This window comes from Prinia subflava, chromosome 3 (assembly GCF_021018805.1).
Source record: "Prinia subflava isolate CZ2003 ecotype Zambia chromosome 3, Cam_Psub_1.2, whole genome shotgun sequence".
NCBI lineage: Eukaryota > Metazoa > Chordata > Aves > Passeriformes > Cisticolidae > Prinia > Prinia subflava.
Genome location: NC_086249.1, coordinates 67718138 through 67732512, shown reverse-complemented (window position 1 = coordinate 67732512; position 14375 = coordinate 67718138). Strand labels below are relative to the sequence as shown.

At 40.7% G+C, this 14375-nt stretch overlaps 1 protein-coding gene across 6 annotated transcripts in view; it reads right to left on the bottom strand.

The window, feature by feature from the left end:
- The window catches only part of FARP1 (FERM, ARH/RhoGEF and pleckstrin domain protein 1), a 202496-nt gene that overhangs the window by 68821 nt on the left and 119300 nt on the right, over positions 1 to 14375 (bottom strand). For all 6 annotated transcript variants that reach the window (XM_063392335.1, XM_063392339.1, XM_063392340.1 and 3 more), the window contains exon 3: positions 197 to 301. In XM_063392335.1, the coding sequence (XP_063248405.1) occupies positions 197 to 301 (105 nt within the window). The remainder of the gene's footprint in view (positions 1 to 196; positions 302 to 14375) is intronic.

The window sequence follows — 14375 nt, the reverse complement described above, 5'->3', positions numbered from 1 at the left end:
CTTTCAATGCAGATGAAATCTGACAGGAACAATCAGGTTTTAAAAACATGTCTTCACTAAGCAAGAACAATTTTTTTTTTTAATCCTTTCCCTTTTGAAGACTGAGGATTAAATATATCTTACAAATAAGGAGCAGAAGGAGAGAATACAGCATGCATGCAGATGAAAACCAGCTGAAATGAATCCTTTTACATACCATCATCTTTTTATGATCTGGAAATTCAAGGCCGAAATAGTCGCCTTCAACAAGGTTCAGGTGGTTGCAAACAGCATCATGCAAAACTTTCCCTGGAGCTCTTTGCTGTAAGAAGAAAACAAAGCCTAGGGTTACAAAGACGCTTTCAATTAGTGGCAGAAAAATTATTATGCTAAGAAATTATTCAGCAAACAACACTGCCAAAACTGTTTACAAAATCAGTGGATATTGCAACCATACCCACAAGGCAGCTGACAATAATTACACCAGTTTTAAAGCTAAAGATATATCTATCCATCCATGGATGGCAGCTCTGAATCCATCTTTACTGCAGTTTTAGTTTTTGAGGGAAAAGTACTGTGAAATAGAACAGGGGGACTAGGGATATAGTTTTCTTATGTCTACCAAGGCTAATTTCTGCTGTGAGTTTTTATTGTATCCCCTGGCCCTTCAAGCGATGTCAGGTGGTGCATGTATACCTGTGTACAACACAGTGAAACCAGGACAGACCTGTCACACAAAACACCAAGGACTGAGGGTTTGCTGGGCACTGCTTGATACACAACAGGCTCAAGCCCTGGGTTCTGCCTTCACGGGGGCTTATCCCAAGCTCCCTACTGGGAGGCACTGAGGCTGCTCCAGGCCGGCCTGTGCTACCCTGGCAGAGCTGGCAAGTAATTTGGAGGAGTCACACTGCAAGCCTTCCCCTATAAAGACCAGATGTTCTAGCCCAATATTAGCTCTCAGAGCCACCACTCTGCTGATTGTAAGGATTCTTTTCATCAGCCCATCCATTAAATCCACACCTGCAGAAAATACCACAAATTACAGTTCACCAGCAAGTCTTCTGCAAAAAAAGTCTCTGTATAAAAAGGCCAATCACTGAAATCAAATATTTTTGTTCCTTGGACAAATGCACCTATTTTAACTCAAGAGGCCCTGAAACACAGGTCTATGCTCACTTCAGAACAAATAATAACCCATTAAATTGCACAAACCCCGCTGTTACAAGAGAACAATCACATCCTTGACTACTGGTCTTGCACTCAACCTACAGACTTGGCCCCCTTTCTTCCAGCCCAGTAAATAATAGAGTAAAATGAAACAATAGTAACCAAGTGAAGAAAAGACCAGCATTACAGGTGGGCAGACCAGCTCAGAGCCTGCCCCTGGCATGTCCAGGCAGTGCCCATACCAACAGCCTACGTGAGAGCGGGCAGCTGCTCAATCCCACCCCCTCCCAAAAGCATCACAATGCAGTCTGGTCTCTGTTTCACAGGGATACCAAGAAATAAAGCCGGGCTTTTTCCACCTAGGGTAATACCCCAGGTAGAAAAATCATCTTTCCAAAAGTAATTTATCTAACATTCTCTAATATGAATTGTGAAAAGTAAATACCCAGTAGTCAGGCTGACACCAGAGAAATTAAAGTGATGATGTTTTTCTAGGGAAAGCACAGGATGTACGTGCCACCACAGCAGCACTGTCACCCTGGTCATGCAGGGCACTGAACCCTTCAATGTTGGCTGGTTTTGAAAGTCTGAAGGGAAGAGCCAAGCTCCCCTTCCCAAGAACTTGCTGAACAGGTTTTTACCCAACATATTCCCAGTGCTTCTGAGAGACCTAAGCCACCAGGAAGCAATATTCACTCAAGTTATTAACTGTTTGTTAATATTTGTTGTAGCAAACATTAGCCTCAGGAATACTGTCAAAAAACACATAAAGAACAATTGCTGACAGAAGTACAAATTTTTTTACGCATTCACCATGGTAAAATGTCAACACTTTGCAATGAAGGAAGGGAAAAAAAGACCTCTGTTTTTCTAGATAGAGCACTTTTGATGTGACACAATGGCATCCAAAATAAGTCTCGAGTTCAAGTATATTTGAATACACTCTCTTCATGTTCTCCAGCTTCATTAAACCAAAAGCATTCCCAGTACTCACCACCCAGCTTGCACTGACCACTGTGCCTTGGATGTCAGTTCTAACAGAAAGCTTCCCACTTTCTACTCCATCTGTCACTGTACACAGGCACAAACAAACACACACCGTCTCAGTGAAGAGCTTCCTGCTAAGTGCATTTCGTTGGAGGCAGCAGAAGAACATTAAACACGTTAGCCTGACTGTAAGAATGGTATTACTTTACTGCTCTGAAAATGCACCTACAAATAATTGAGAAGTAAATACTCCTGCTTCCAGACTACTCTCAGGTCTTCACAGTTTGGCTGGGGCTGCTAGAAAGAGGAAGAATGGGTTTATCAGTTATCCTCACAGCAAGAAGCTTTCTTACTTCTGCACAACCAGAGGAATAGTAACATGCCAGTGAGTATGTATGTATGTCTAGCTAAAGTATTTGCTGGACTTCTGTCTGACAAAGACCAAACTTCATCTTTCCTCACAGGGAAAAAGGTGCCTCCGAGTGGAGATTTTTGACCAACAGGGAAAAAGGCAGAGAGCCCACCTGCATTATCACAGTGCTCAAGGTTAGCTGAGAAGAACATGGCTGTCTGATCTCAGACCATGACTAAAAGCCTCTGATTAAAACCTGCTAGGTGTTTTCATAAAGGGTTTTTTCTTATAGGCCTTTTTTTCTTATTTTTTTTTCTTATTTAAATGATGGAACACCAGTCTTGTAGTATTTATGCCACTTGGCATTTTCTCTGGAGTATGCCTCAATAAAATGAAATGCTTCTTACTCTACTATTTGTAAATATTATTATTCTAAACTCATTTTATCTTTGATCAGTCTATCTCAAAATAAAATCTGACAGTTCTCTCAAAGGAAATGCTGTGCGTATAAAATCTGAGATTTAGAGCCTGACAAAACTCCAGTCTTGCAGGACCAGGAGAAGTACAACATCCACAAAAGCAGGAACTCACAAGGGTTCCAAGAGATCTTGATTCAGTGCAGTTCCATGACATCTCTACTAAAAAATTTAAACACAATAAATTAAAAGCTTAGTCTACTGAGTATGGAAGCAAACCAGGAGTCATTCAGGGCACAGTAAACACAAGCTGACAGAGGGAGCATTCAGGAATGAGTGCACCACACCAATGACATCATCTGAAGTCAACAGTTGTGCCTGACTTAAGTGTGGTTACAAGGCCTATAAGAAAACACAAGTTTTCCACAGGACTTGGAAGGCATTTTCCAACCATGAAGCATGGCCCCGCTGCCATGCCTCAGACAGCAAGTTCTAGGCAAGCTTCATGGGCTCCTGCTCCACAGCCCTGTGGCAGCATCTGCATAAGCCAGAGCTTGGCTGCTTTCCCTGCTCCAAGGGGACACTGATATGGAAGCATGGAAGCAATGGAGCCTGGTGGCAGGACTGTACCTCCAGAGCACTCACTGCCACAGCCATCATCACCCTGTGAGGCAGCAAGGGAAAGGAAACAGGAGGGCATGGCACACGGATGGAATACAGCTGGGGGGTCACTGGCAATCCCAGGGGCTGGGCAGTACCTGCAGCAGCTGGAAGTGCCCTGCCCCTGTTTCTGTTGACAGCCAGATTCCTGTACAATCAACGAAAAAATACTGCAGCTCCAGAGAGCAACTCTTCCCACCCCAAATCAGCTATCTGAGCACACTGCCAGGGAACTTTTCCTGAGCAATACAGGTGCATCTTTCACCCTGACAACAAGAAGCTCTGACATCTGTTTTAACAATTTGAGATGAAGTGAGCCCCAGTCAGACTGATATACTACAGAATTACCATTTTTCTCTTGATGTGGTATTTACTTACACCAAAATAATATTATAAACTTATTACAATGAAAAGAAGCTCACAGACTTCCAGCTACATGTCCTTATTGCTTAATGCATTTTGAACCGGTCTTTCATTTAGCTCTGTGAAATCACATTTTAAAAGTCGTTTTACATTTTCAGGGAACGTCAAGTTCTAAATTATGAATAATATGCATCACCACATTTAGCTGCAAGCTATGAAGTCAAACTAGCCTGCTTTATGCATTATACACTCAATATTTTGCTATCTGCTCATTATCTCAGTCCTACTCAATTCAGCCTCTCTCTACTCCCACCAAAATCCAAAACAGTATGTTGCTTATGACCTTCCCATGGTGAATATTTTAATAGGTTCAACAATTCTTCCATGTTCTAGCAAACACCAATAATTTTTCTAAAAAAATATACTTGTTTAGACCATTCTTTGACACAGACTGCAATACATTCTGGTGTTTTTTGGTTTTTTTTAAGTACATGGCTATATCTGGAAGATGTCCAGAGCTTTAGAAGAAGCAAGTTTGGACACATTACACCACCTCCCATAGTTAATTCAGCAATTATTTCACTAATTATGTACCAAAAAATAAATATGTATGTTTATGGTCAAATAGAGGTTTTTCCATTTTTCATCTGTTCAGCCAAACAATCTCTGATCCCAGCTTGAACACAATCTTTGATTGAAAGGTTTTTCTGTATTTGTTTTTATATTACTGAGCAGTTATACCAGCTTAAAAGAACCAACTAAAATAAATACCATTTTCTGAACACTGAAAAGGTCTCATTTTTGATTGAAGTAACAAATAGTTTCACATGGAAACACACACTACTCTGTTCTCCTCCTCTTCTTCAAAACTGCTGAAATGGGTCAGGAAGAAGTTTGGTTTGCTTTGAGTTTTAATTACACTTGCTTGTACAGTAGTAGCAGCTCATAGGAGAGAAAATAATTTATGTTTGTCCTAAAGAAAAAGGTACATTAATTATTCACACCTGCCACCACACAAAGGCATGCATTTCTTCCACTGATGCTCTCTTCCTACCACATTCTGGGTGCTCAAATGGTCTAAAATGAAATATGACCGTTTTGTCATGCTAAATATTTTACAAATACTTAAATACTATATGGCACAAAGGCTGAACACAAGGTTTAAAATGTATTTGTCCTTTCAGCATTAATCACAAAAAAAAAAAAAAGCCTTGTACTGATCAGCCTTTTATCAGATCAGCCAAATCACACTGCCAAATTATTTTTACACTCCAATTTAACACCTGCATTGAAATGATTGTGAAAACTTCATTCAGTAACTTCATTACTATTTCTGAAGTCATACACAGTTGTAATCACTATTAAAAATAACAACCCCATGTTCTTAACAGCATAACTTTCTCAGTTATTTGAAAATGTTAAAAATTCTGTATGTATCTTCAGTTTTGAAATGAAAGAAAACCAACCAAGAACTGTTCATGATAAGCAAATAGTATAAAAATAACCTCACAGATGAGATTGAGCACAAGGTTCTTAAACAAATAACCTTGTCAGAAATTTATACTTCAAAGAAGGCTCAAAAAGTACTCACAGGAGAACAATGCTGTCAGCATCTGAAGACAGATTTCTAATTTTAAACAGTTCTCCTTTCTGGTGTAAAATGAAATGCATAATTAATATTAAGCAAGTCTATTTCCTGAAAGGTGAGATTAAAGGCAAGAAGCACTGGTCTGAGTGTTTTTGCTCTGTACCTAGCACTGCCAAGACACTTGGAGATTCTCTGCCCTTCTCCTCTCCTCCCTTTCAAAGCATAGGTGTTAATCCTATAGGAAGGATTAGATGACTATAAAAATAGCACTGGACCACAAAGACAGCACTTACACCTGGGCTTGCTGGTTTTTACCTGGCTGTTTAGCTTAGACTGGGTAGTTGAGAAGTGTTGGAAGAAGTGTGATCCATCACTCCTACACACCAGGCCAGAGATCAGCAGCAAAGCGACACCTCTGAACAGAGCAGCCACACACTCCCACCACTACGTTCAAGCAGTGGGCCTGCAGCCACCAGGCATGCACCCCATTTGAAAAGAGGGTGGAGAAGAGGCAGATTTTTATGATAACCTGAAGGCACCTCATTCCTTTTAAGATATTTCCCATTTGAATGCAGTTGAGGGCTCCACTCCTGGCACGTATCCCATGTGCTTTCGCACAGACTGTGCACACACCATCAAAGGGCGGACTGAGGCCAAAAGCAGTAACAGAATGAGTCTCTTATGCTGCCTTAAAAACAGGCGATTGATCATCTGCTGCATGTGCACAATGAGACTATTTAGTGTTCTTCCCTTTCAAGATTTTAGTGGACTGCTTTTACACTCACCACATAAGCTGTATTCCCTTATTACCAGTGGCTGCCTTCCACAGTCTCTGATGTACGCTTTTACCTTTCGGTCAGTTTTGCTGGTGGTGGCACCTTTTCTTAACCAGCACGATTTTAAGATATGGTGTTTTTTTCTTCAGGTATGTTTTACTGCCCTTAAAAAATGTAGCTGCAAAGCTTAACTTTTGCACCCTCCCTCCTGCACCTATCAGCTATGACAAATTTCAACAACAACTATTTTAGGAAATTCGTTGCTAACCAAAAATCAACTCAATTAGTGAGGCAAAGAATACAAGGGGTTTAAAAACCCCCCCATTTGCTTGCATTTCTGGCATGGTCTCCAAAAGAAAACTGCAGTTTTCTACATTTGAAATATGGATTTGTGATTGTAACCTTGGATTTTTGATCATGACAAACTGGTTTATGTCAAAATATTTTCTAAAATAGGCAGAAGCAGAAAGACTGCTCTTGCTACACCTTGAACTCTCTTCAAAAAAAAAAAAAATCAAATGCAATAGAAATAGCCAACAGTAAAATTCAAGTGAATAGTAAATACTAAATAATCCTGTTTAATAGTTAAATGCTGTGGAAGGAAAATAAAAATATTACCTAACAAAGCTAATGAAAAGTTTTATGATGAGGCTATTTTCAGTACTGCTTGGTTAAGCTTTTTCTTACAGCGGAGTGAGACTAATACAAAACTCAGCTACAGTAAATCCTCAGGTAACTGTACATCTCTGTAATTACAGTACAGTAAAGCTATGGAATTGGAGCCTCTGCTTGGTCTGTTTTCACTTGGCTCATAAAATTATAGTTCTGCACCTTAATGGGCAAACACCACGCACACTGTATTTATTATATATGCCATTTCAATGTGCATGGGAGGACACAAAAATGGAGGAGAGATGGGCTGGACACCCTCAGGACTAAGCTTTTCACATCAAAAATCAATATGTCGTCTTCAGGTGTAATCCTCCAATAACTTAACTTTGCAGTTCTTACAAATGCAAACTGACATTAGTACTGATTTTATTTGCCATCTTTCAACTATTCAGATTTCTAGTGGACAAGATGTTACTGCAGAATCGGCAGCAACCACCACAAAGCTAGTGAAGCACTTTGTAAAGAAGAAAGAGGAATAAAGAGACAGATTCTTGGAACCTGGAGAATTTCCTCCTCAGGTAGCTGCAGGGACAAAATTCCACAGAATTTTTTTCACACATTCATCCCTCTTTCATCAATGCCAAAGAAAAACTGTAACTCACTGGCTAAACACCACGAACCATATAAACCAAAAATATTCAGATTTTGACCACAGCAGTCTAAGTACACATCTGTTTATTACAAAATGTTACTCATGGTGAAAAGCATTAACAAAATACTTCACGATTAGTTTCCTGGTTCACTGGTTCCTTTGGCTCTGCTTACAGCATTTTAACTAGCTGGCATCTAACTCTCAGTTAGAAAGTACAACTGATCTTGCATTAACTTTTATGTACTGATTTTACGAAAACCTACATTTCACACATATGCACCTAAAATTCACTTTATCAACTTAAAAGTGGTGCTCTGGTCACATCTGCTTACAAATTCATCTGGAAAACTTCATTGTTATCTGTCTAAAAATCCTCTAAGAAATTGTCCCAATGGGGACAACACATTCCTTCCCATGAAATATGAATGCCAACCTCAGTAATGCCAAAAAAACTCCTAAACCCAAAAAATATCTAACTGCAAAAACAGGTCTCTGCAGAAGCTAATCAGTCCTCCTGGAAAAAAACAAACCTTCTTTCTTGTAGTACAACCATAACTTCCTTGAGATAGGTGTAAAAGATTTGTGGGAAATCAGCAGTGGCAGAGCAAGCTGTTTAAAGCTTCAAAATTTCACACACCAACAATTAAATTCTTAGACTTCCAGTGGGAAATTCTTGGCAGCACCAGTGTTACTAAACCAAAATTACTTTCCTTGAACATCATTAAAATGCACAGTGTGGACAAGAAAAATGAGGCATTAAAAGAACAATGAGAAAATTTACTAAAAATATGTGATCTTATTCCCTAAATTAGCTCCTGTAAACGCTGAGTCATCTCTGCCTAATTTTACTAAAAAACTAGAAGTGGTTTGTGGCTGTTCCTTATCCCCTTAGCAAGGCAGCCCTCCACTGCTGGAAGTGACTATTCTCCTTTCTGAGGAGTATCATCCACGTGACATGTTCCAGCCTCAGAGCCTCGACACATGGTGATGACTTGCAAAAACCAGAGCCAGCCCATCACGAATTTAAGATCTTGGTGTGAGTTGCAGGGCAGATGCATTAAACAGCGCTTTCCTCATGATCTGAGACAAGCTACTTTGTGAATCAGCACATAAGAAAGGTGGAAGGCAACAATACTTTCATGCTATATGGCTTTTTTAAAACCAAGTGCACGCTAAAAATTCCTCTCTAAAAAGCTGTGTCTAGTTCAGGGGGGCAAGAAGGGATGGAGTCACACCAAGGCCATTCCAACTATGTCACTAAAACCCTTAGTGGAGACACAGGGATGCCAGCAGGCATCTCTCTGACAAAGATTACCTCTGAAATATCCATGTTTAATTGACAGCCAAGGGTGTAACTGGGCAGATGTCTCCATCTGGCATGAGCTGCACCTCCACCACGAGGCTCTGCCCGTAGGGATGTGCCTGCCAGCATCCTGCAGCACAAGGATGCCCACAGAACAAGCCCAGCATGTGCACTGTGGGCACTGGCTTTGGAAAACACACCACAAGATTTGTTTTCAGAAACTAGATGGGAGTTTGATGTGAAGCTTTTCAGAACATTTTCTTTATGGAAAGCTTTTTTACTAAGGCTCAACTCTGGAACCAAGCATATACCTGTCAAATAAATATTGATATTACTTTCTCTCCCTGCAAGCAAAAAACTGAATGAGTTTAACCCCCATCCCTGGTGCTATTTAGTGGCACACTGTGCTCGTTGTTTCTTGGGAAGAGCTGCAACTGAGGCTCAGAACACTCATTAAAAATACCTCAGATTGAATTTCATAGCCCACAACTTTTGAGGAGGAATATAATGGCACCATTGAGTGCTTTCAGTGCAATTCAGCAGCGTAGCAGCCAGCGTATAATTGGGGATGGAAACCCCAAACTCCGTGACACCCCTCACCCCTTGCCTCCCACTTTTACCACTCCTCTCTCTGTTTCAAGGCAGAAATCATTTAACCGCCATCTCAAGTTTTCTTTTTTTAATGTTAAGAAGTGCTTGCTTCTCTGTTTTGTTTTCTTTGCCTGCTCATTTTTCCTAATTTTCTTGACACATAAGCAAACACTTTGCTAGAATGAAGGAGTAGGCAATTCTTAAGTCATCAAATGTGAAAACAAAACCCTTACATACAGACTGGAAACATGAGGGTATGAAGTGTTATGAGAATATGGGAGTTATTACTATAAAATCAGATTAAGATGCAAAGTACCTATTTACTATTTCTATTTGGATACATTTTAGTTCAGCCCTGATTGTACTAAAACCCTTTGAAGAAAATAATTTCATTTAAAAGCAAGAAATCCAAGACCTGCAAAAAAACTCCACAACAAACCCCAACAAAAAATAAGAAGTAAAATATTAAATCCTAAATCTAAAGCAAAACCAAATGCAACAGGAAAGATCTTTTCATCCGTCTCACAATACTATTAATCTCAGAAAGAGTTCACACCATCCAGGACTGTACATATTTTACTTTTTTTTACTTTATCAGAGGCAGGAAAGCACATTATAAAAACTGGATACAGCAGTTTCCAAAAAGGAAACTCCTAGATGAAGCCTTCAGGCTGTGGCTGCTGCTAACCTATAATGTAATAATTTTACACCCTAAATCTTTGTCTTCAGCTAGGCCACTGCTCCAGCTGGATGCAGTGCTCTGACAGCCAAATTGCAAGGCAGGGCAAAGAAGATAGATGCAATTTAAATAAAGTTTCTGTAGGATCCATTTGGTACCAGCCTGACTTCCAAAACTGATATGGACTGTCTAAAGAAAAGCTTGGCTGCAGCACTCTGCAACTGCTCCAGACTGGCGTGATGGAGTAATTGGACATGGAGTAATCTTGTATTTATGTGTGACATTGACACAGAGACAATCTGAGTTCACTCCTAATGAGCAAAATGCACACCAGTAACGCATTTTCATGGAAGCAAAACTTGCAAGGGCAAGACATAAGTCTCAAAAGCAATCCCTTATTTAAGTATCTGAAAGGCAGAACTTTTGAGGAGTTTTTTGTCAGTCAAGTCCCCCATTATACAGGAGTTTCTGGTTTGGTTATGCAAGACCTGTCACCAACCAGATGGATGTATAGGAAATGTGTTCAACATTTCTCTAAGCAGCCTCAAAAGACTTTAAAATTGAAGGTACTTGGAGTCTAATCTGTCTTTTAAACACAGGAGAAGGAGTGAGAACTGTCTATACTCTTAGGGTATTCACAAGGGGAAGCTACAAATTCTGTTTTGAACATAATTGAAAAACGTTATCTTAATTTGGGACACAAACTAGAGTGAACAGATGAGTTAGGGGAGCTGGTATGGTAAGAGTTACAATAATGGCTGCTTCTACCAGCACATTTCAGAGGCACCTCATAATGATGTAGTCAAGTCACAATTTCAAGGAAAGATAAAAAATAACTACCTCGCTTTTTAATACAGCCACACAGCTTTAAGAAAGATCCTCGGAAGCTTTTCCCTCTTCCTTTGTAGCCTGCCTGCAATTTGCAGTGTCTCCTTACACAGCAGATGCTCTAAAAAAATCCATCCATGGTCTCTGAAAGGTGGAACTGCCTCTAGACTGGAGTCTGATGAATGGTTATGTTAGCAAACAACACACAGCCGTAGCCACCATTGGGGGCACCACAAGTGGAGTGGTGCTGGTGTGCTGGTGGAAACAGTGACTCCACCTCCAGCCACTTCAAAATCCAAACCTGCTGGGACTGACCTGTATGTTCAAGCCAGCATCAAACAGCCAAGCAGCACAGACAGAGCAGAGATCTGCTTATATATTTGTGGCAAACCAGGGAAAGAAGGGATTTGTTCTCCTGTCTCTGGGGCAGTAGGAGGTGAAGAGGGAAGAAAGGCCAGCAGGATTTCTAGGCTGTGCACATGGTATCTGTTAACTGCATGTGGTCTGAGCTGAGCAAAAGCCTCCCACTAATCTCCAGAGAGCTTCCTCCTGATTGTGAGCAAGATTTTACTTTTACCTATCTTGAAGGTGGAACATTCAACTTTCACCTGATTTCCCACCACTTCTGCATGTGTGTGTGTGCATGCATATATATGTGTGTGTACCTTACAGAACTGCCTGTGCCTCCAGTTAATGTGAAATACTTCAGAGACAAGAACTTACACCCTTCTACTTCACTGCTCATTCAGTCACACCAACTGTTCAAGCTAAGGAGATTCCTAGGAGATCTGCTTTGTGTCACTCAGATAGAGGTCTCAAATATCAAAGGAAAGCATCACTACTTACTATCACAAGTGCATAAACACAGCCTCTGAAACACAACTTTTATGGATTCTACTTTGTTTTAATGTGGAACAATGTTTCCTTTTGCGCTCCATTCAAAAAATGTATGTTGTACAGAATTAGTTACTATGATTTGGGCTTTGGACAAAATAGCTAAAATACATCTTTAGGCACAGCAGGCTTAAAAAGGCAAATGAGCCCTTCAACTGCTTTTTTCTTAAGGCCAGAATACAGCACTGCCGTATTAGATACCACTTAGATATAAATGAGCTTTATCAGCAACAGCAGCCTTCGTGGGAAACAGGCATTCTCTGTTCAAGGTACGTCAAAGAGAAGTCTTTGGGGATGTGCTATCAAAAGTCAAACATCAGGCAGCCACAATGAGACTTTTTTTGACCACATTTTCTGTTTTATGTTGAATTCCTCCAGAAAGAGTTTTAATCTATTTAACCTTGAGGATAATGTGTGTAACTGGAAAAGCATTTGATTTTATCTGATTTGTGGGTTTTTCTTAATGCTGAAACCCCAGTCCTTATGTCTTTAGAGACAGCACGCAACTAATTTTAAATTTACATTTGTAAATATGCTATTAATACCCAGGTAAGTTGGAGATTCCTGGGGTGTGCAAGAGCAATACATTCCATTTACAATGTAACAACATAATTAGATCATAGAATCATAGAATATGCTGAGTTGGAAGGGCCTCACAAGGATTACTGGAGTCCAACTTCTGGCCCTGCGCAGGGCATCCCCAAGAGTCACACCATGTGCCCGAGAGCATTTTCCAAAAGCTTCTAGGACTCTGCCAGGCTGGTGCTGTGACCAGGACCCTGAGGAGCCTGTTCCAGTGCCCAGCCACCCTCTGGTGAAGAACCTTTTCCCAATATCCAACCCAAACCTCCCCTGACACAACTTCAGGCCATTCCCTCAGCCCTGTCACTGTCACCACAGAGCAGAGATCAGTGCCTGCCCCTCCCCTTCCCCTCATGAGGAAGTTGTGACTGCAGTGGGGTCTCCCCTCAGTCTCCTGCAGGCTGAACAGACTGAGTGACCTCAGCTGCTCCTCACACGGCTTCCTCTCCAGGCCCTTCACCATCCTCTAGACGTTCTCTTATAGCTTTATATCTTTCTTATTTGGCGTTGCCCAACACTGCACACAGGAGTCAAGGTGAGGCCGCAACAGTGCAGGAGAGTAGGACAATCCTCTCCCTCGATTGTGCTATTACTTGGTGGTTATTACCAAGATGCCTAGTATGAAACTTACTAAATATACTTCATATACTCACTAAATATACTAAATATACTTCATCTTTTCCTATTTATAAAATGTTTAGGTTATCCAATGTTTAAGTTCTCACCAGCCCTCAAGTGAAGTTCTGTGCCAGCATATATAAATACTTCAGTGATCTCCACCAAAACACTGTCTTGCTACCAGCTTCAGGAATTATCTTTCTTCATCATAATTTACTTAGAGAAGTCAGACAACCTTGTCAGACTCAGAATAAATCTCCTTAGGGAAAGAACTTTTGTCTAAAGAAGACCAAAATGGCATTGACCAATGATCACTGCTAATATACTTCCTGTACTGACCTTGATTTTTAATCAACAATGTGTAATAATGCTTGACAAAAACACCATGTGACTAAACCAGGGAGAGACGTAACCCTGATGTGGCATTAAGGAGCCAGGCTTACCAGATTTTGCTTTTTCAGACTGTAAGTATTTCTTAAATTGTTGCTACCAAACAGCTGAAGGCATCCTGCCAACACTAAAAGATCAAGCATAGGCTTTGCAGGATGAGAAAGGTAAGTGAAGACACATGTCACTGGCATCCTTCTGGCTTTTTAACACTTCTCAGATCATCAATACTCCTCAACAGGTCCATTCAAGCTAACCAAAGGCAGCAGCTTCTGAGTGAGTCCCAGTGGGAGACTCCCTCACACCACAGACTGGGGGGGAGCTGAGGAGGTTGGCCATCATGTCCCAGGTAAGCCAAAGATTTATTCACCAAACAAAGTGCTGCAGTTCTGCTTCTAGCTACCCAGAGAACACAAAGAAAGATAAAAAGCCTTAATGTTTGTGCTAAAATAGCAGGTCTAAATGCTGAGGAAATGCAAATATTAGCAAATGCAGAGGTCTGTCATAACCGGAACTTACATCTCATCCCCTCTATTGGTACTAAAAATCTTACAAAGTAATCAGTATGTGCTATAGGTAGCTACAGAACAATATGCTCCAAGAGCAAAGTGCAGTTTACTCAAGTGACAGTATGATATAGAGATTAGACCAGTGACAGGTTTAGTGTGTGGCTCTCACCCTGTGGGACCATCATACTTGGACACTGTCTTGGCTTTGGAAACAACTAGTGCTTGCAGTTTAAGGAAGCACAAATGCCAACAGACAATACCTCCAGCTGCTCCCATATGCTGGCATGTGCCTACAGCCACAACCAGCCCCTTCCTTCTCTCCACAGCCTACAGGGAGAGGGAAAAGGGCTGAAAACAAGAAAGTGATCCAAAAGAAGAAGTCAATCCCCTCCCAGATAATTCCTTTCATGAAACATATCACAACTATAA